At 66.3% G+C, this 21,017-nt stretch overlaps 1 protein-coding gene across 5 annotated transcripts; it reads right to left on the reverse strand.

Moving 5' to 3' along the window:
* Nucleotides 1–247: 247 nt before the first annotated feature.
* LOXL3 (lysyl oxidase like 3) lies at nucleotides 248–19,868 on the reverse strand. Of its 5 annotated transcripts, XM_082315500.1 has the most exons (15): nucleotides 19,764–19,868; nucleotides 12,046–12,367; nucleotides 11,141–11,304; nucleotides 9,754–9,965; nucleotides 6,463–6,522; nucleotides 5,985–6,204; nucleotides 5,498–5,678; nucleotides 5,075–5,229; nucleotides 4,027–4,200; nucleotides 3,306–3,468; nucleotides 2,695–2,938; nucleotides 2,044–2,159; nucleotides 1,758–1,894; nucleotides 1,163–1,274; nucleotides 248–914 (listed from the first exon to the last, which is right to left on the reverse strand). In XM_082315500.1, the coding sequence occupies exons 2-15, from the start codon at nucleotides 12,353–12,355 to the stop codon at nucleotides 841–843; spliced, it is 2,322 nt and encodes a 773-aa protein (XP_082171626.1). In that variant the 5' UTR covers nucleotides 12,356–12,367; nucleotides 19,764–19,868; the 3' UTR covers nucleotides 248–840. The 5 variants fall into 5 exon arrangements, 3 of the variants coding, with proteins under 3 accessions (XP_082171626.1, XP_082171627.1, XP_082171628.1); XM_082315501.1 differs by lacking the exon at nucleotides 6,463–6,522; XM_082315502.1 differs by lacking the exons at nucleotides 248–914; nucleotides 1,163–1,274 and having other exon boundaries at nucleotides 1,759–1,894; nucleotides 2,695–2,900.
* Between the last annotated feature and the right edge of the window lie 1,149 nt (nucleotides 19,869–21,017).

A 21,017-nucleotide genomic window follows, 5' to 3' on the forward strand; every position in this document is an offset into this window, starting at 1 on the left:
CAGGCGGCTGCCAGGGTACTGGCATGGGGCTGGTCCTTGCCCAGCCAGGGCTGCGTGGGCAGGGGGGGCTTCCTTGCTCCATGTGGGTATTGGAGGTGGGTGCAGGGGATGGAGTGAGCAGCTCCCGTGCCCTGTGCTGGAGCATGCCAGCCAGCCCCACAGCACGAGCCAGGCCGTGCCTCCCAGTCCTGCCAGGCTCCTCGTCCCACCCCAGAGAAGAGCCAGCAGCCATTGGGGAAATAGAACTGACAACTTTATAGAGAAAATAAAATTACAACTAAGACGTGGGTGTGGGAGCTGCTGCTGGGCAGCTGGAGGCAGTGCTGCCAGGGCAGGGGCAGCCACACCATCCCCAGGGGACAAGGGGCTCCCCGGGGCTCAGCCGGTGCTGCGCAGGGGTGCGAGTCCCTGCCTGGGCAGCGGGTCCTGGGCCCTGCTGGGGCCAGCTGAGGGCAGGGCTGTGGGGGACAGAGGAACCAGGGCAGGATGGGGGAGCAGGAGGTGGGGTGCAGCTGGGATGGCAGGGACTGGGAGCAGAGTGGGGCGCGGGGGGGGTACAGGACCTCCCGGACCATACCCATGTGCCGCAGCCCGGGGGATGTGGGCACAGAGTCTTCTGGCCAGTGGTTGGGCTGGTGGCCCCAGGCTGGGAGGTGCAGGCGTGCAGTGCCTCCAGCACCAGCTCCCCGAGGTGGGGCTGGTGAGAGTCCTGGGCAGTCCCCAGCAGGGCACAGTGGCGGCGGTGGCGGGCGTGAGGCCTCCCCGCTGGCCCCCCAGCAGCTTCCTCTCACCTCTGCGGGGTGAGGGAGGGAGATGCCCGTCTCCCCAGGGGCTGGGCCCCTATGAGATCTGGTTGTTGAGCTGACCTGGGTACTGCTCAAACCGCTTGTTGGCCTCCTCGCTGAGCGCGTCGCCTGGGCGGGCAGAGGGCAAGAGCTGTCAGCTCCGGCGCTGCACCTCGCCTGCCCGCGCAGCGCCTCTGCCCCCACCGCAGCTGCCCCCGGGACCCCAGCCCCTGCCTCCCCACGCCAGCCTGCTCATCCCGCCCAAGCCCTGCTGCTGCCTGCAGCCCCCTCAGCGCCCTCCTCCTGGGCCACCCCTGCCAGCACGCCCCCCGCCCCGGTCTGCCCTTGCCCCCCGTGCTGCGTCCCAGGGCTGTTACCGATGTGGCAGCTGTGCACCCAGATGCGGTGCCCGTCGTACTTGCAGTTGCATTTCATGGCGTTGTTGGTGAAGTCGCTCTCTGCCACCTCAAAGTTGGGGTTGATCACGACCTGTGGGGCACTGACAGTGAGGGTCGCAGCCCCCTGCCCCACACCCGGCAGTGCTGCAGCCCCACACCGTGTCAGCTTGGCCTTCCCAGCCTCAGTGGAGCTGCTGCCTGCGGCACGGCCCCTGCACCCCAGCCCTGGCAGGACTTGTCTCCCCAGCTGCGGTGGGATGTGCTACAGGGCTCCAAGGAGCTGGTGGCTGCAGCTGTGGCAGGGTGGCCCTGTCACTATGCACCATGCGCCCATGAGCAGTGTCGCTCGGGGCAGGAAAACCCCAGCTGAAGCATGCCTGAACAGTTCTCACACGAGCCCTGCACATCTCTGGGCACGAGGACAGGCGCCGTCCCCCGCCAGCACACCCCCTGCCAGCCCCACCATGCTCCAGCCTGCTCAGAGAGCAGGGAAGAGAGGGCCGGGCGCTGGGGTGCACGGAGAGCTGGGGGTGCAGGTGGGAGGGTTGCAGGAGGGGCGGCCCAGCTGCAGCACCTGCAGGATGTAGTTGCCTGGCTTGACATCAGTGATGTCGATCCACTGGCAGTCGATGTCGTGCCGGTACAGGTCCCAGCAGCCGACGGTGATGCCCTGCTCCCCAAAGTTGGCACACTCGTACCGCTTGGCCACGTCTGTGGGCAGAAAGGGAGTGGGGCTTGTCCCTGCTACAGCCCTCTGTGCAGCCCCCCAGCCCGCCCCCAGTGCACGCAATGGCTGGGGACAGGCAGCCCCGCAGCAGGGACAGGGCAGGGACGGTGCCACAAAGCCTGACGGCGCCCACCTTCCTCGCACTCAGTGTCCTCGAGGCAGAAGCTGGCCTTGTGTCCCTCCGCCACCTTCGTGCCGTTGGGGGTCAGGATGTCGTAGTGGGTGAAGATGTCCATGCTGTGGTAGTGCCTGCAAGGGGGAGCCCGCAGCGCCCCGGCTGCACCAGTGCCCGGGCGCTGGGGAGCTCTGGGGATGCTCGGGGCGGAGGAGGAGACCCACAGAGCCCACAGGAGACTCGCCTGCCTTGTGGCAGGGCCCCCGCCGCCTGCCCGGCCCCTTGCTGTCCGTGAATGTCCCCACAGCCGCTGCTCTGAGGCCGCAGTGCTGCGAGGTCGGGCAGAGCTCAGTCTTGCCCTGGGAGGGGACAGGGCTGTCCCCAGCCAGATGGCCCAAGCAGGCGGGGGGCTCAGCGGCAGGGCGCAGCCTGCAGCCCCGTCCCTGCCCCCCAGCCCCAACACTGCTCATGCAGGGACAGCCCTGAGCCAGAGCAGGCGTGACTACACCCTGGGCAGCAGAAGGTGCCTCACCCAGCGCCACCCTCGCCCGTCGTCACCCTCACCCAGCTCACCCCAGCAGCACCATCACCCTCTCCCCACCCTGACTCCCCTGGCCCGGGCTTGTTCCCCTGCCTGCGTGCCTGCCCCTGCCCATGCTGCGCACGCACCGGTGGCACTCGTGCCAGACCCAGGAGTGCCGGCCGGCCTTGGGGCGGAAGTCGGCGCGGCCGTTGTTGTGGATCTGGGAGGAGAAGCGGAGCAGGCGACGGTGCCCGTAGGGCCAGTTGGCCAGGCGGGCTGAGCTGGAGAGGCAGTTCTCCTCGGCGGCGCAGTACAGCATGTGCAGCGGGCGGTCCTCGATGTACGCCGTCTCCTGCACCAGCGGGGCGTGCAGCAGCAGGTCGGAGGCAGCTGGGGAGCAGGCGGCTGCTCAGGGACAGACGGCTGCCCCGCTGCTTGGCGGGCGGCAGGGACGGGGCGAGCGCCCAGCGCAGGCAGGGCTGAGCCAGCCGGGGGAACGTGTGCCCTCCCCATCGGCTGGGCACAGGCTGACCCTGCAGCCCCATCATCTGCAAACCCTGTTGCCTGCAGCCCCGTTGCTCGCAGCCCCTTTATCTGCAGCCCCTGGCCCCACAGCACCATTGCCTGCAGCCCCCACTGCCCGCAGCCCCCGCTGCCTGCACACCCCGCTGCCACAGCCCCCATTGCCCGCAGCCCCCACTGCCCGCAGCCCCCGCTGCCACAGCCCCCATTGCCCGCAGACCCCACCGCCGCTCACTCTCGGAACAGATGACGCCTGCGGCGAAGCGCGTGCCCGTGTTCCTGCAGTTCAGGCTGGTGCCATGGTGCTGGCAGTGGCTCAGGGACATCTCATGGCCGGCGCACTTCACCCCGCTCAGCACCATCTCCGTCACGTTGCTGGCATCCCAGTACCACGTCTCCTGGGAGGGGGCGAGACAAGCTGGGTGGCAGGGCTGGCTGCCATGGATGACCCACCTCGCGCGTGGCCAGGCTGCAGCCAGCACGCAGCCACGGCGCAGCCCTGCCCGCGTACCCAGGCCGCCCACAAGGGTCCCGTCCCGCGGCGCGGAGCAGCCACATCCCTTCGCCCCCATACAGCCCCACAGCCGTCAGGGAAGCGCCGGTGCCTGTGCTCGCTGCGGTGTCACCAGGGGCCTCCCCGCCGGCACCTACCGTCACCGCGTGCAGGGAGTAGCCCAGGCCGAGCTGGCGGCAGGCCACCATCGCCTCCTTGGTGGTCCAGCCATCGCTGCACACCGTGCCCCACTTACTGCCTCGCTTCACCTCCACGCGGCCCTCAAACGCTGTCCTCCCGCCGGCTAGGCGGATCTGCAGGGAAGCCCTGGGGCCGTGAGCAGGCACCCCGCGCCATGCCACCTCCCGCCCTGTCCCCATCCCGTCCCCATCCCCATCCCCATCCCCGCGCAGCAGTGGTGGTGGTGGCTCGCTGCTCTGGCCATGCTGGCGCTGGCACCTACTTGTAAGCCATGGTTAGCGAATCCCAGACCCAGCTGGCGACAGGCCACCATCGCCTCCAGTGTACCCCAGCCTTCGCCGCAGACCAGACCCCAGCGGGGCTGGTCCCCATCGCCAGCCCCCACCGCCACCTCGACCCGCCCCTCGAAGCGGCTCCGGCCCCCGCTCAGCCGAATCTGCGGAGAGAGGCAGTGGCAGCATCATCATCATCATCACAAGTGATGCTCCCGCTGCTGGGGCTGCGTCCTGCAGGACGGTCCTGCCCAGCCCTGGTCCCACAGCGGCCGCAGCCACCCCGTCCCCGGCACAGCCGGGGCTGTGCTACCGCGCCTGGACGGGCCCTGGGCCAGGGGCTTCGGGGCACACGGGGAGGTGGCAGCTGGGAGCCAAGCAGAGCCAGGCACAGCTTTGGTCAGCAGGGAACTCACCAAAAATGGCGGGTTTGGGGCCAAGAAATTGCTTGTGAGTTTGGGAACTGTCTCACCAAAGCAGGGAAAATGGTTCATTTTGAAATGGCATTCTCATTTCAGAAATGACAGGTATGAGAGAGTTAAAAATTATTAAAAAGCCTGAAGTGGATGAAATGACAGGCCAGGGCAAACAGGAACGCACAGCTCCATTTGCTCATTTCATCAGTAAAAAAAAAATCTCTTTTGGTTGGCCCACAGGGATTTTTTTTCTGGTGCTTCTGCTGGGGAGCTGGCACAGGCTGGCAGCAGGGAGAGCAGCAGGGAGCAGCTGCCCCACCCTCCCCCCCCCCGTGGGGTACCACATGGCACCCAGAGCCCCCCACGGCCGCCCTTCCACCCCTCTCCTCACAGGGGCAGCTTGGGACTCCCACCCGCAAGATCCCCAAGCCCCCCAGGGCAGCCCTTGCCTCAGACCAGGGGGAAATGTGAGGGGTGCGATGGGGTGCAGAGGAGCGAGGATGGGCCATCCCCCAGCGCGTCCCATGGGCCCTCCCCCAGCACCCAGCTCTGGGGGCCCTGATGCCGGGAGCCGCCAGGCACCGTGGCCCCGCAGATGCTGGCGGCCCCCCGCGGTGCGCACCAGGTTCTCGTAGCCCATGTAGGGGATGTTGCAGCGGACAGCCGCGTCCTCTGTGTGCTTGCAGTCCTCCTGCGTGATGTTCTTGAAGGGGCAGCTCCAAAGGGACTTCTCGGTGCCCAGGCACTGCACCTCGTTCATGTGGATGGGCCCCGTCCCTGCCAGGGGGACAGTGGGGCTCAGGGCTCATAGCCATGGCTATCCTGTATTCATGGCTGCCCTTGCTCCTCGGTGTGCACCGAGGGAGCCGGGCGCACTCCTGTCGCCCGTGGCTGCTGCCCTGCACCGCATGGACCGGCAGACAGGCGCCCACGGGACAAGCCCAGCCGTGGCTCCCCCCAGCCCAGCAGAGCCTTGCGCCTGGACAAAGGGACATCCACAGGCCCAGGAGGTCGATGCCTGGCCCCTCCACCCCAGCACCCTCACCTTGGCCCATGCGTGCCCCAGTGAGGGCCTCCTTGGCGCTGCCGAAGCCCAGCTCGCGGCACACCACACTGGCTGACAGCAGGTTCCAGTGGTCGTCACAGATCGTGCCCCACTCGCTGCTCCTGAGCACCTCGACGCGGCCCTCGCCGACCTTCGCACCACCCTTCAGCCGGATCCGCGGCTGCAGGGGAGCAGGGTCAGGTCACGGTATGGGACAGCAGGGTATGGCACGCTGCTGAATGGCATGGTGCGGCACAGTGCGGCACAGAATGGCATGGCATGGTGTGGCACAACACAGTGCAGCACAGAGGTTGCTGGCCGTGACTCCTGGGATGTGCAGGGACAAGACACTGTCCCCACCTCCTGCTCCATGAGCTGGTCACCCAGGAACCCGCACGCCCGTTCTCAGGTGCAGCCCAGGGGACAGAGCCCTGCAGAGGCCACTGTGGGCCACCGCAGGACTCGGCCCCCTCCCTGCTAGGCTCACCTGGCCTTGCTGCTGTTGGCGCTGCTTCTTCTTGTGGGCATTGCCGGTGGCGAAGAGGGGCCCAGGCACGCAGCTGACGACAGCGGGCATGCCGGCCCCGCAGGCGGCCGAGGTGTTGCCCCGGTAGAACTCGAAGGCACACATGGAGAGGTGCACCTCCGTCCCCATGCAGGACACAGAGTGCAGGCGGTAGTTGAGCTGCTGCCGCTCCGTGAAGAGCCTGCAAGGAGAGAGGAGTCCTGAGACGCGACCGGTACGGCCAGCCGGCAGCAGAAGTGTCGACGGCCGCCCTGCCTGCGGCTGCGCTCGCTGTCCATGCCCCCTGCACTGTCCCCCAGGGAGAGACGCGCTGTGCCTGCAGGGCGCCCACCCCTCGCCAGCTGCCTGCCCCACATCCCCGGCACCACAGGGACACACACGGCTCCGGCGGCACTGAGTCGGGTTCCTGGCACTCAGGCTCTCCACTGGAGCCATTTACCTCTTCCTGGACCCTACGTCCTCCCTGCGCTTTTGTTTAGGCTGAGATTTGGAGGCCAGCCTGGAAAAGAGAAAACAACCGTCAAGGAGCCCGGGGCCTCAGGCTGTCACCTCTGCCAGCTGCAGTGACACAGGGAGCACAGCCTGCCCCGGCTTTCACTGAACACCGAACTGGGAACGTTGGCCTCTCAGGGAGACTCATGCACGTCCCCTTTGTGTCACGCATGGGTGCAACGGCATCATCTGCTGCCAGCAACGTGACATCACTGCGCTCCACAGCAATGATGCAGTTTCCTGCCCACATCGCACCAGGAAACTGTGCCAGATGCAGCAACATCCCGTGCTGCCTTGTCACACAGCAGAAGATCAAACACCACGGGCAACGATTTGATCTGTCGGGTACAAGTGAGGTGTGCCCATGTCCTCGTCCAGACACCAGAAAACATCACTCTGCCATGCTCCAAGGGGAGTAGGATGCCCAGCAAGCACAGCACCAAGCAAGCAGCACAGGCAGCGGGTGCTCTCCCCAGTGCCACGGGGCACGGCGAGACTCGCTGCAGGCTTGCAGGGACCCACTGCGAGCGAGGGGAGCTCCCCAGGCGCACACTGAGTGGAGCCAGGGAAGAGGAGGCTGCCTGGAGCCCAGTGCACATGTGATGTAGGTACGGTCCCAACACGCTCAAATGCTTTGCTTCACTCAGGGAGGAAGATGCTGAGCAGGGCCCAAACCCCAGGGACCACAAGGAATGAAGAGCAGAGTGCCCCGAAACAGGGCAGGGGACTGACACCCCGCCAGGGACAAGGCAAAACCAAGCCTGGCAACTGACCCCACTGGCGGGTGGCAGGTTCGTGTCAGCCTGCACAGCTCAGCGAGCCCCAGGACCCAGCACGGGCCTGCCAGGAACCGGGATTCAAACAGCCGGACGGAGCACATCGGCACCCATTCGCATTCATGAAACCACATCTCGATCCTGCACCCGGTTCTGGGTTCCCAGTACAAGAAAGACCTCAGCTACGCAGCGCGAGCTCCGGGGAGGGCTGCTGAGACAGTCGGGGCTGGAGGAGAGACAGGGGCATGGGGCTGCTCCAGTCGGGGGCCGAGACGGCTTCAGGGGGCTCTGGCAGCAGCAGACCCGCACCTGCAAGGGGCTGCCAGGGGGCCAGAGCCCAGCTCTTCCAGCCGTGGGAAGGAAGAGCATGAGAGGCAACAGGCGTGACCGGCAACGTGAGCTTCAGACTCAGTGTAAGGAAAACCTTTTCCCCGTGAGGGCTGTTCGTTGGAGCAGAGGCCACAAGGCTGTGGGATCTCCATCCTCGGAGGTTTTCAAAAGCCAACTGGGTGAAGTCCTGGGCTGACCAACAGCGGGCCCTGCTCCACATGGGGGGCTGGACCAGGACTCCCCGAGGTCCCTTCCAGCCTGGATTAGCCTGTGACCCCACGTACGACTGCAGCCATGCAGCCCCAAATTGATCAGCCCCAGCAAACCAGCACGTGGCTTTCAGGAGACAGCTCCTGCTCCGGGCAGCGGGAAGGAAGCAGAGCACAGCTTCACGGACTTCGCAAAGCATTTCACCTGGCGCGGCAGGGGAAATACCCGCTCATTGGAAAGAGGGCAGTCAGCAGCAAACCAGACAAATAACAGCACATTGCAGCGAGTGGGACCTGTGGGTGGGGGTTTGAGGAGACCCCACGGGCTGACCCCATCTGGATTTCCATCACCAGCGCAGGCACAGCTGCAGGAGCTGGCGAGGAGACCTGCTGGGGACACAACGCTGGGAAGTGTCACGATGAATAGCTCAGGATGGGTTCAGAGTGTGGGGCACCTTCAGCACCAGGGAAGGTGGTGGGACCAGGGCAAGGTCGTGTGCTGGGGGCAGAAACATCTCCATGCGGCTGTGGGCTCAGGCGAGAGGTCCCATGCCATAGCCCAGAGAGGACGGGCTCTAGCTCGCTGCACCCACCACCAAATCTGGCAGCAGGGTTCAGGGACGGAGGGAAAGGGCAGCCAGGCTGTCCCTTGGGACTGGCAGAAAGGCAGCAAGAGCGAGTGGCCAAAGGGTACAAGAGATCCTGAGCAGATGCAGCACTCATGACAAGACCTGCCACACTGTGCCCATCGCACCGGTGCCCAGCACCGCTAGCACTGCTGAGGAAGCGCTCTCACGCCCACGCCAGCCCACCCTGCCAGCCCACCCTGCGGGGAATGGAGGGGTGCGCAGCCTTTCTAGCTCCCCCGCTGCTGCTTTCTGCAGAAAGCAGCCCATTTCCACAGCCCTCCCTCCCCATCCACCAGGAGAGACAGCTCCACTCCGAGGCCTCTTGGTGCCCGTGGGGCTGCAGCACAGGACACCGCAGCCCTCTCTGTGCCTGCCAGGGGATCCTTCTCGCAGCGGGTCTGCACTGCAGACCCTGACCCCTGTGCCAGGACTCCTGCCTGGTGCATGGGATGGGGGCTGCTCTGCCCGGGGCACGGCTGGCCTGGGAGAAAGATTGTCTCTCGTGGGGAATGGGGGACCCCAGCGTGCACAGGCAGGTCCCATCGGCGTGGGGTTCATTCTGCCTGCTCAGCACAGCCCAGGCCCTTGGTCTGCTCTGTCTGGATCCATTTGCGCCAGGATCCATTCTGATGGCAGAGACCGGCGGGCTGGACAGCCCGGCTCTGCCAAGGGCTCAGCAGATGGGGCGCCCCGGCCCCTTACCTGCTGCCTGGCCTCAGGCTCCGGCCCTTCATCCTGGCTGCACGCTTCAACCGCCTGCGGGAGCAACACGGCGGCTGCCCAGTCAGGGGTGCGCGCAGCACCGGGCACCACGCTGGGCACCACGCCGTGGGCAGCGTGTCCGTGCCCACGCCCCTGGGCCCTCGCTTGGGCCATGGTGCTGCTGGAGCATCCGTGCCTGGCTCGGCTGCAAACCTCCCCTTGGCACGGGGACCCCCGCACTCTGCACCAGAGGGAAATGTGGAGGTGCACCACTGCCAGGGAGCAAAAGCTGCCCTCTTGGAGCAGCCACTGCAGTAGTGCATGGGGCAGGTGGGCAGCCATGGCCCCCCAGCCATGCCATGGCCCCCCAGCTTGGTTAGCGAGTGCCCATATGGCCAGCTGGGGCTAGGATTGGCGAGCAACAGGGATGGGAGGGATGTTGGGGAGCCACAACGCCCAACAGCATGGTCCCCTGCTGTTCCCCCAGCACTGCCCCGTGTCCCTGCCACTGTCCCCAGCTCTACCCCAGCCCCGTGCCCCCAGCTCTGCTCTGACACCCCAGCCCCGCAGGCTCCCTGCTGGCCTCACTCACTTGTAGAAGTTCCTGTTCACCTTCTTCTCAGCAGGGAAGCCCATCATGCCACAGATGACACGGCTGTTCTGGCTGTCCCAGCCCTCGTCGCAGATCTGTGCCCAGCCATCCTTGTAGCGCACCTCCACGATGCCCTCCGTCACCGGCAGCTGCCTCCGGGCCCCGGACACCACCGGCCGCAGTCGGACCTCCTCCACGTGGCTCTGCTCGGTCTGCAGGGCACAGGTCAGCCCAGGCTTGCACTGTACCCCGCTGCCCCGGCTCCCTGCCAGCCCCTTCCCAGGGATGCCCCGACGATGCAGGCACCCGCGGGAGATGGGGTCCCCAGTCCCAGGTGGGGAACATGGACGGCCAGGTCCTGCATCCCTGCAGGCCACATCTGATGGCCCTGGGCGGCCAAGGACCTAATCCCACCCCATGCAGTCAGTACCCCATGTCCCCCTGGCCCCCCGGGTGTATCTTCTGTGAGCACAGCCAGGAGAGCCAGCGCTGCCATCCCGTCACCTCGGGACCCTGCACCCAGAGGGAGGGTGCCCAGACCACCCCACGCCCACCACCCACCCAGAGCAGGACAGCAGCAGGGGGTGCCGGGACACTGGGCACAGCCTGCAGGACACGGCCCCAGCCCTCCTCGCCTCGCAGAGCTGCTGTCCCGTGCCCAGAGCTGTGCCATGTCCCCACACCCAAGCCACATCCTGAGCAGAGCCTCGTCCTCCGCGGGCACCGTGGCTGGGGGGGACAGGGGCCCTGGCTGGGCAGACAAGGGCAGCCACGAGAGCTGGTGTGAGAAACAGAGAGCCTGGAAGAGAGAAAAAGAGAGAGGCCAAGCATGCTGGAGGAGTGCGGCGTGGAGGAGCAGGTCTGGGACCAAGGGTCCTCGGCAGGCAGGAGAAAGAAGAAAACAGGCTACAGAGGTGTGAGACAGACCCCCTGGCCCGGAGAAGCTGCTGGGGGAATCGGCAGCTTGGGATGCTTGCGGGAGGCCGTGGCAGTGCCGTGCTCCCACGCGGGGCAGGGGAGGGATGTGCCTGCTGCAGGGTGGCCCGCCGCAGTGCCGGCTGCTCCCCGCAGCCCCAGAGCCGGGCTGGGTGCACGCCAGGGAAATAGGTGCTGACGCGACTCGGGGGTGCTGCGGATCCGGGCAGTGGGGCAGCATGCTCCCCTCTCCATGGGGAGACGGGGACAGCCCGTGTGCTAGGGCTGAGGGAAGGCACCGACAGGGTCCCCTGGTCCTGCACATGGGAGCCTGCCCATGTTCAGTGGGGAAGCTGCCTCCCAACTATCCAGGGAGGACTGAGGCCAGGTTGGGCTGCCCCACGGCAGGGCTGCCCCACAGCAGGGCTCCTGGCAGCTGGCTCTATGGGATCCTGGCCAGCAGCTTCCTCACCTCAATGACATTGGAGTCCTTGAAGCCTGGGATGCGCTCGTCCTTGCAGATGACACCCGCATCTTCCTCATGGCTGCAGTCGCTGTTCCCCCAGCCCCGGTGTTTGCAGTCCCCAATGCTCTTCTCACCTCCGGCACAATTCACGTTGTCCAGCCAGATCCGCCCTGCCAGACACCAGGACCAGGGGTGAGAGGGGGCCAAGCCCATGCAGCATCCCCCGGGAGCAAGGAAGGTGCCCATGGAGCGCGGCCGGGGACCACGCAGGTGCACGGCAGGAGCGTGGATGTTGGGCTGGGGACAGCCCTCCCTCGGCACAAAGCTGAGGCTGGTGAAATGCCAAGAGTAAAGCCCTGAGCAGGGGATCTGTAGATGGGGAGTTTCCACCTCCCCAAGGGGCTGCTCTGTCAGATGTAAAGCCCACGTAACGTGTGCCCCGGGGTCTGTACAGCGTCTCACCTGCAGCACAGCCCGCTACACCTCTGCACCACATGCCCACACCAGCCCGGACCTGCAGCCCCCTACACCACCCAGGGGCATGCACAGCCCCGCTGCTGTAGTGCATGCCTGCAACCACGCTGTGCCCTGGATACATGCACAGCTGCTCACATACAAACACGCAGAGCTTCCCAGCCCGCTTTGCATGTGCACACACACACGTACACACACACGTGCACACACATGCACACACGCGCACACACATGCACACACATGCACACACACATGCTGCCGGGCACACAGCAAACACAAGACCTGCCTGCCACTCCCCACCCCACCCCCCGCCACTGGTGCATGCAAACCCGCTGTGGCACACACAGCACCCCATGGCAGCGGGCCGATGCGCAGCCACAGCCAGGCTGGCCCCAGCCCATGCAGTATGGGGGCTGTGCCCGCCGCCCCTCTCTTACCAACGCCTTTGCCATACTTGGCGCTGTGGGCCCAGCCAGTGGCAGCCACAAAGCCAAGGTGCCGGCACAGCACGTGCGCGTTGGCCAGCGTGAAGTCATCGTCGCAGATGGTGCCCCACTCATCGTTGTAGAAGACCTCGACGCGGCCCTCGTTGTGCTTGCGCGGGTAGCCAGCCAGGCGAAACTTCAGCTGGGATCCAGGGGTGTGTGTGGGGCCCGGGGGCGTGGGCTGGGCGCTGCCCACCCACAGCCACACGCTGCTCAGCAGCACCAGCAGCTCCTGCCATGCCCACGTGCCGCAGCTTCCCATGGCAGCTTGGCTCTGCAAGGGCAGAAGGGGTCAGGCAATGTGGGATGGACTAGCTGTGCTGAAACACCAGCTCCCCTGACCCAGACCCACGCTGGTTAAACCCTCTGCTCACACGCAGCTCCACTCAGCACCCGCACGCCCGCGTGTCTCATCCCCAGCCGGAGCCACCCCGCTCTCGCTGCCTGCCCAGTGCCTCCCGCATGCAGCCCCTGCACCAGCCCTGCACCCCCAGGGCTGCCATCGGCCATGGCTCTGTCCAGCACCTCCCAGGCACCTTGCACCCCTCCATGAACAGCCGCTACCGAAATCCCACCGCGCCGCCGGGTCACATCTCGTGCACCAAAGGGCAGTGATGGCAGACAGGCAAAGGGGTGTGCGTCACCCCCAGGAGAGTCAGCCAGAAAGGAGGGGGATCGGCTGCCAGAGCAGAGGGAGCTGGAACAGGACCAGGGCCCGGGGAAAGACCGGCTGGACCATCCAGGAGCTTGACCCACCAGGAGCAGAGCAACGGCTGCGGGCCACGAGGGGCTGCCAGCCCTCGTTCCTGCCCACTGCGCGGAGCAGGGCAGCCGGAGCCTTTCACATTCCTCTCTGTGCGGCATTTCTCCAGCTCTCCAATAACATCTGTGGCTCCCTGAATACCTGAGGGAGATGTGGTATTCCTGCACCAGCCCCATCGGCAAACACTGGTGAAAACACTTCTCTGTGAACCACCTTCTGGTGCACTATTCCCATTTATCCCGTCAGGGACCGCTTTAACCCCGCGGGTGCCGCGGCAGCCCAGGAACAGCACTGCTGCGCGGGCGGTGCCAGCCCTGCTCCAGGCTGCTCTCGCTATGGTTTTCACGGCAAAGCTCTGATGCTCACCCAGCACCGCTGGCACAGCAACCCACCAGCCTCCCACCACCGCAGCCTCACGTCACCCTTCCAGCCAGTCCCTGCCACGGGCAGGAAAGCACACCCCCAAACCTGGGAGCCCCCCGGGACAGGCCCACCAGAAGTACATCTCTGTGCCCTACACCCCTGACCCCGAGAGCAGATCCTGCATGCCGCACTGACACAGATTGTGCTTGTCATTAGGCAACATTAAAAAGAATAAGGTCTGGCTTACCCGCAAGTAGGGGTGATTTAAAACTCCAATGTTTAGCTACAGGGTTACAGAGGAAGGAAAACAAATGCAAACCCCACACACGCTCCCAGTGTGGGGCTGTGCCGCAGGGACCCTTCTCGCAGACCCTCCCCATGGTGCCAGCACACTTCCTTAGCCAGCATGCTTCCCTGCGAGCCTTCGTGGCCGCTCTCCCACGGCTCGTTGCCTACGTGCCAGTTCGGTGGGATTGCAGCGGTGTATCGGGGCATCCCGGGGGACCGCAGCTGCTCTTTAGGTGCTGCGCTGTAGGAGCTGGCTCTGGGCTCCCCACACCTCAGCTGCCTGCTTTGGCACCGCGAGAACAAAACAAAGCCCAGCAGGAAGCGTATTTGTGGGCAGGCAGCAGGGAAATGCTTTGCTGAACCTTTTAATCAGCCTGTTATGGCAGGAGAAAGAGGAGGGCGGGCACAAAGGGCCACCCTAGCCCTGCCAGCGGCTCGGGGAAGGGGGGCCCTGGGCTTGCCGGGGGCAGGCAGGACAGGAACGCTCCATCCGCATCTCTGCTCTGTCTGGAAAGCATCGAGGGGATGAGTTTACTACCTCACAGCAGTAATAAAACGCTTCTTATTCTGCCCATCGGTCACTGAGGGGACATCCTCCCTGCCCAAATAAAGCATTATAAATGCTCAGAGCTATACCACTTTGCACATGACACAAAAGCGTGGGCTCTCGCAGTGCTAACTGTAACACACCTTGGGAGACTGAAAGGTGCAAGCGCGTAAGGACTAAAGCTTCACCGGCACTTGCACTGAACGAGCAAGATGATCTCTGCTGATGCGGGCTGCAGGCAGGCTCCAGGCTGTTTTGCAACGGGGTCAATGCAACACTAAAGGACAGCAGCACAATTAATGCCAGTCCCCATGGTTCTGCAGAAATAGCCTGTGTCAGAAAGCTGGTGTGACCTTTTATGAGATCACAGGTCTAGTTAATTGGAGTAACTGTGTTGATATAACAGGCTGAGACTGGAAGGCATTCAATTCATCTTGCACCACCTTTTAATGAATAATTAGCACTCAGCAAAATCAGTGCACCTTCTACTAAGTGGATTAAAACTGGTCACCCGCTGGAACCAAAATGTGGTTACAAGGGGGAAGTCACCACCCATTGGGCTTTCTGGTGAGCATCACATGCTTTTCAAAGCAAAACCGTGTCTGGAGGAGGAAAAAAGTCCTCTCCTGGTACAGTCTGCAAGGACAGAAATGGGGGAGAGTGTGGAGAACTGTGATGGGGACAGACCTGGACAGCCTGGTAAAATGGCATCATGTAGCCTATATCCTTGACTACAAGGAAAATTTAAGCCCGTGCATTTAGGAACAAAGCATGTAGGACCAGAGACCAGAACACGGCACCTGAGAAAGCGTCTGGGCTTCGTGTGGCAAAGCATCAAGTCCCCACCGAGCCCCAGCAGCGTGACCTCCAGGATCTGGTATGATCAGGCTGAACACGATCACCGAAATCACCAGTGTCAGCGAGACGGCTTGGCTTGATGCGAGGTCTCAGCCCCAGCCCTGCAGCGACGTGGGGCAGCCCCGCATGTGCCCGCGGTCTCACAGCCCCGCCAGACGAGCTCCTGGCCCCACGTCCGGCTGGGCACAGGGCACGGCCAGAAGAGCTGATGCTGGGAGGACCGCCACGTCCTGACTCGGTGGTGGCTGGGGCGAGAGCCGTACGGCTGTGTGAGGCCACGACAAACATCCCCCAGCCCAGGACCCTACAGCAGGAGCAGGAGGTGCCCTCGGACAGGGCAGCGATGTCCTGCTAATGCCCTGCCCTCACCCCCAGCTCAGCTACCTCAGCCTCCGTATTTAAAAGCTCACTGTGGATTTCTCTTCCTCCCAGTCCTTCAGTCGCTTCTGAACCTGCTCAAACTTCTGTCATCCATTTCTGCATTAACCCCCGCTTGCTGCCACCCTCAGCACTCTTCTCCCGGGTCACAGCTTCCCTCTGCTCAGGCTCCAGCGTCCCCTGTCCCCGCTGCGCTTCCTCGGCCCTCGCAGCTCAGCCTGCCCTCAGCTCCTGCCGCTCGTCTCGGAATTTCCCCGTGAAATGTCCCACTGAGGTCTGCGCGGCCCGGCAGCACTTCCCGCACCCACCCTAGGAGAGCTGTCAGGCTGGCAGCGTGAGCTCCCCAGGGCACGGCAGGAGCCATTTCGCCGTTTCTGTACTATCTCCCTCTCCGAATGTGCTCTGAGTCCATGTGCCAGCGAGGTCAGGCTAACAGGGCTCTCATTGTCCAGATCACTTTTTCCATTTTCTGAAACGTAAGCAGTGCATTTGCTCTTCTCCAGCCATGTGACGCTGCCCGACTTCCCCGCTCTGCTGGCGGGCTTTGCTCCTGGTCTTGCCTGCTGCTCCTGGACGGGGAGCCCACCCCCGGCCCCGGCGGGGCCATCCCGCTGGATGGGGCCGATCCGTGCGCAGAATCTCCCGGTTTCAGCCTGGGGCCCCTTCCCTGCAGCTGGAGGGCCAGCCCTGACACAGCCTTACGGGACCGCGGTCCTGCCGGCTGGCACGGCAGGAGGGCACAAGATCTGTGCCGGGGCTGGGGCTCTTTGGCTGGGACAGACAAGCTGGGGGGGGGTCCCTCCACCCCGGCAGGGCTGATCACCCAGCACAAGAGTCCCAAGGGGGATTTCCCATCTCCCTCCCACCTCTGGCCAGGGGAAGGTGCACCCCTTTGCCCAGCCTCCACGGGCCATTCCCGCTGAGAGCAAGGGTCCCACAAGGGCGACAGCTGCCACCCTATCGGCACACGGGACCACTGGTGCCACCAGCAGCTCAGTGGGAGGATGCAAGCGCTAGTGCTTTCAGGGGACCAGGAATCTGCAGGAACCGCACACATCCCCTGGAAAGGGCGAAAGGCAGACGTGCAGACAGCCTGGGCATGGTCAGCCAGCACCTGTGGGAGGGGCAGGGGGCCGGGAATCACCTGGGACAGGGACCGGGTGTGCAGGCATGTCCCCTGGACGCTGCCGCCGCACCGTCCTGGACAGGAGCCAGGCACAGTCTGCCCCAGCGCCCGGGCCATCCTGCTGCCAGCTGCCTGCTCCAGCCAGGGACAGTCTCCTCTTGGTCTGGGGCTCCTGCCAGAGCCGCCGACCAGCCTGTGCCGTGCTGTGCCGCGCTGAACGTGCCTGCCCCGGTGTGCTAGTGGGCTCAGACACACAGCAGCACTCATGCTGCAAGTGGAAAGGGCTCGGGAGGACGGGTTGGCCCTGAGCAAACACTGGGCATGGGAGCCGGAGAGCAGCCCAGGTCCTCGCCACTGCCCAGGAAACCTCAGGAATGTCCCGGCCAGGCGCGTGCAGGGCTCTGAGCCACGTCCTGGCCCACGGCGCAACTGGCGCTGGCGGCGGGGCGTCCGAGAGCCCTGCGGGGCTGGAACCGTGGGGCTCCCCGCACTCCCCTGGCTGCGGCCCTGTGCTGCTGAGGCCGGCACGGGTGCAGGGACTCTTCGGTGCAGAGGGCAGCCCTGTGCGGCAGCAGGAGCCACGGCACTGCTTGACCTGCTCCCATGCCAGACTCACCGGCTCTGCCCATCCCAGCGGACGATGGGGGCTCCTGTGCCCCCCCGGGACAGAACCACCCTGGCAGGGCCTGCAGCCCTCCTGGCCAGGCGCTGCCCCCGCCATCGCTCCGCTCCCCCGACTGCATCTTGCACAGGGACCATGCCTCCCAGAAGGGCTCGGCTGTGCCGGCGAGAGTGAGCGGTGCTGACAAGGGGTGCCCGGAGCCTGGGGGGGCTGCTGGCTCCGAAGTACTGTTCAAATCTGATGTGCCATTCAGCACCCACCAGGCACTCGGAGGGACATCGGTCCACCCCAGCAAAACCCCGGTGAATGGCAAACAGACCTCGGGAAGGGGCAGCTCCTGACCCTAACCCTAACCCTGCCCCTGGCAAGGCGGCATGTTTGATCAGCATGCACTAGGGCAGCAAAGCACGGGGCATCCTTGCGGCACGGGGACGACATCCCAGGCTGCAGCAGCAGGGAAGGGCCAGGCCAGGGCGGGCGTCACAGGAACATGCTCCCTCACCAGCGGCCTTGGACACATGCACAGGGACATGGAGCCACCCAGGCACTGACAACTGGAAGGACTCACAGAAGAGCAGCACAAGCAACCAAAGAACTGGGAAACCCGCCAGCACAAGGAGGAAGAAGCTCCCTCTGTTTATCCTTCCTGGGGAAGGTTAAGGGGTGACATGGCCACACTCTGCCGAGGCCCACACCAGGACACCCCTGAGAGCGTGGGGTCGCGCCCCCAGCACTAGGGGCAGGAGAAGGTCTGGTGGGTCCCATGGCTTCAGGCGCTGGGCTCCACCCCTCCCCTTCTCCCCAGAGCCCCAGCACGCACAGCCCAGCGCTGGCCCTTTCGCAATCCCGGCTGCCTGGATGCTCCTGCTTTGCTTTTCCTGCTTCCCAGCAGCCCTGGGGTGCCAGGAGTGTGTGTGCACGAGCTGGGGGAGCCCCGACACCCCGACACCCCCACCTGCTCGGGCCGGGACTGGCCGGCTCCCTGCCTGCAAGGACCCCATGGGATCGGAGCTCCGGGGTGAGCACAGCCAAAGTCTGGAGGGCAGCAGGGCTCTGCAGCTGAGCTGGTCCCAGAAGCACTGGGGAGCAGCCCAGGGCCATCACAGGAGCCTGGCCACCCTGGCAGGCTTGGTGACGCCTCCCGGCACCCCGCTGGCTAGGAGCTCACTGCCCCGCACCGCCCAGAAGGCAGGGTGCCTGTCCACGCCGCTCCCGCTGCGTGCCCCCATCCCGGGCAGTGACAGGGATGCTGCTGCGGGCCGCACGCCCCAGCTCCCGGGGCTGTCCGGGGTGCCAGCTGGGGCACAGCGCTGACCGCGCGCCGGGGCTGCGCTTCCCTTCCCCTGCTGACTCTGGGTCCAGCCCCACTGGGATACCTGATGTCCCCCTGTCCTGCTGTCACCCTCTAAGCCAGGGCAGGTCACAGTACAGGTCTTTGCAGCTCCTAACACCACCCAGTCTCCCCAGGACATAGCAGGGCACTTGGCTCTGCCAGGAGCTTGCCTGCTCTGCTCTGGGCTCCCCTGGGCTGTGGAGGGGCAGCCCTGGGAGGAACCAGCTGCAGGCGGGAGGGAAAGTGTGCAGACCATCAGCCACACAGTCTCGACAGCCCAGACAGGCTGAGGGGCAGGCAGTGTGGCTGGGGGGCCCAGGCACCCTGGAGCAGAGAGGCAGCCTGCTTGGAGCTACTGGGAGATGGGTGACCTGCTCAGCTGCCTGCCTGCTCCTCGGGAGAGCAGCTGGGAAGATGCAGGGCCAGCAGTGAAGAGAGAATGCCCCCCCAGCCCCCGTAGCCCTCACGCCTCACATCCCGTCATCCATCCTCTCTCCCAAGGGCTACAGCAAATTCTGTCTTCATGGAAATCCTGAGTCTCCACCGGCCGTTGTGAACCGCAGCTCAGCAAACAAGGCTCCCAAAGCCCGCAGACAGCACGCTCGGGGATACGGTGTGGCTGCACAGCCCCGATGCGGCACCCCACAAACCTGCTGGGGTCTGCTGGGCGCCCCTTCCCATCGAGCACGTGGGAAACGCGCGCTGCCCGCGCTGCCCACGCTGCCCGCACCCTCTCGCCTTGCCACGCAGGCCCGGGCGGCAGAGCTGAGGGCATCACCGGGCTCCGTGCCCGCCGCGCTGCCGGCAGAGCGCACGAAGGCAGCTGGCCGCAGCGAACACCGGGCACCTTCCCCGCGCCCACAGAAAGCCGACGCCCGTGCCGCCAGCCCCCCACGGACACGGCACGGACACGGCACGGACACGGCACGGACACGGCACGGACACGCTCCGACAGCCGGGGCTCGGGGGCGGCGCGGCCGGCGCCCTGCCCGCTCCCCCAGCGCTCGGCGGCGCGGCCCCGCGCAGCCCGGCCCCGCCGCGCAGCCCCCGCACACGGGACCCCCGGCCGCCGCCCCCGCTCCGCTCCGCACCGCGCCCGCCCCGCGGCACAGGGCTCACGCACGGCGCGGCGCAGCCCGCCGGCCCCACGGGGCCACCGCGGACCGGCCGGGGCAGCCCCGCCGCGGCACCCCCGCCCGGCACCGAGCCCCGGCACCCGCACCCGCACCCGCACCGCACCCGGCCGCCTCCCGACGCGGCGGGGCGGCTCCGCGTGTGCCGGGCACGGCGGGGCGCACCCAGCCCTGCGGCGCCCGGGACGGTGCCGCGCCGGTCCGAGCCGCGCTCCCCGCCGGCGCCGGGCCGGTCCCGCTCGGCTGCCCCGGGCGGTACCTCTCGTCCCCGCGGGCTGCGCGGCTCCGGCAGCGCCGAGCGAGGATGTCCAGCCGAGTGCCGGCGGGGCCGAGCCGAGCCGTGCCGTGCCGTGCCGTGCCGAGCCGTGCCGCCCCTCTCCGCCCCGGCCCGCCCCGCGCCGTGCCCAAGTGTCCGGGGCCGGCCCGTGCCGCCCCGCCGCCCCGGCCCTCGCCGAGCGGCCCCGGCCCGGCCCCGCAGCCGGTACGGCGAGGACGGGCCCCGCGCCCCCGGCCCACCGCCCCGGGATGGGGCCGCCCGCCCCGGCCGGGCTCCGCTGCGGGGGCCGCGGGCGGGGGGCTGCCCGCTGCGGGGGCGCGGCCCCGGGCCTCCCTCCGGACAGCCCAGCCTCCCTGCCCGCCCGTGGAGGGTCCCCCAGCCTTGCTCCCACCCGCGCGGCCGTGGGCGCTGGGTCCCACCAGCCCGTGAGCACCGAACTCCCCGTCCAGCCCGGGTGACCCCCGGCAGCCCCCGGTAGCAGGCTCGGGGCCGCTGCCACCCTCCGGAGCGGCTCCCTGGGCACGGCGAGCCAGCGAGCGCAAAGGCGCAGGGGTGCCCGCGCGCCCCCCGCTCCCGGCCTCTCGGCCACCCCTGCCCCGACCTTCTCCTCCCCCTGGGTCGGGGGGCAGCCAGCTCTGGAAGAGAAACCTTCAGTGATGGTTTGCTCCTTCCACCCCTCCCTCCCAGCGCTTTTCCAGAGGCTGCAGCAGGATGGCTGGACAGACGTCCCCCCTTGGCCATCCTGCCCGCCCTGGGCGTGCAGCGACCCCCAGACCCACAAGGCAGCCGTGACCACAGGGGAGGCCCAGGCCCGGGGGGGTCCCATCCCACAGGAGAGCCCGGTCCCGCAGGGTTGGGGCCTGCCCAGCCCCAGGGGGAGCCCTGCCGTGGGCACGTGCTGCCAGCACCTGGAGCTCCTTCCTGGCGCACGGAGCCGGGGGAGGCCGAGGACTGGCGAGCAGCTGGAGAGGCAGATGTGCGGGGAGCCGCTCCCTTTGAGGTTACACAAGACCAGCTGTAACGACAGCCGGTGTGAGGCAGGCAGACAGGGCTGGCGGCAAGGCGGGCATGAGAGTGTGAGAGGACATGCTGGTACCCCAACATTTCCCCCAAGAGGCGAACCATGGTGAGAGGCCAGCAAATGCTTTATTGCCAAGGACAGCACTTCCCTCAGCCCCTGGGCAGCAGAGATGGAGGCTGCCTCACTGTGTCCCGTACCAGACCGGTCCATACAGA

This window comes from Platalea leucorodia (genome assembly GCF_965183815.1).
Source record: "Platalea leucorodia genome assembly, chromosome: 6".
NCBI classification, from domain to species: Eukaryota; Metazoa; Chordata; class Aves; order Pelecaniformes; family Threskiornithidae; genus Platalea; species Platalea leucorodia.

What these genes read in the sequence shown, in the direction of transcription:
- LOXL3 (XM_082315500.1), bottom strand. Translation starts at nt 12,355, where the DNA reads ATGGGAAGCTGCGGCACGTGGGCATGGCAGGAGCTGCTGGTGCTGCTG. An exon ending in GACGTAGGGTCCAGGAAGAG is followed by an intron (nt 6,205 to 6,462) that starts GTAAATGGCTCC and finishes CTCTCCTTGCAG; the next exon opens with GCTCTTCACGGAGCGGCAGC. An exon ending in GGACACTGAGTGCGAGGAAG is followed by an intron (nt 1,895 to 2,043) that starts GTGGGCGCCGTC and finishes TTCTGCCCACAG; the next exon opens with ACGTGGCCAAGCGGTACGAG.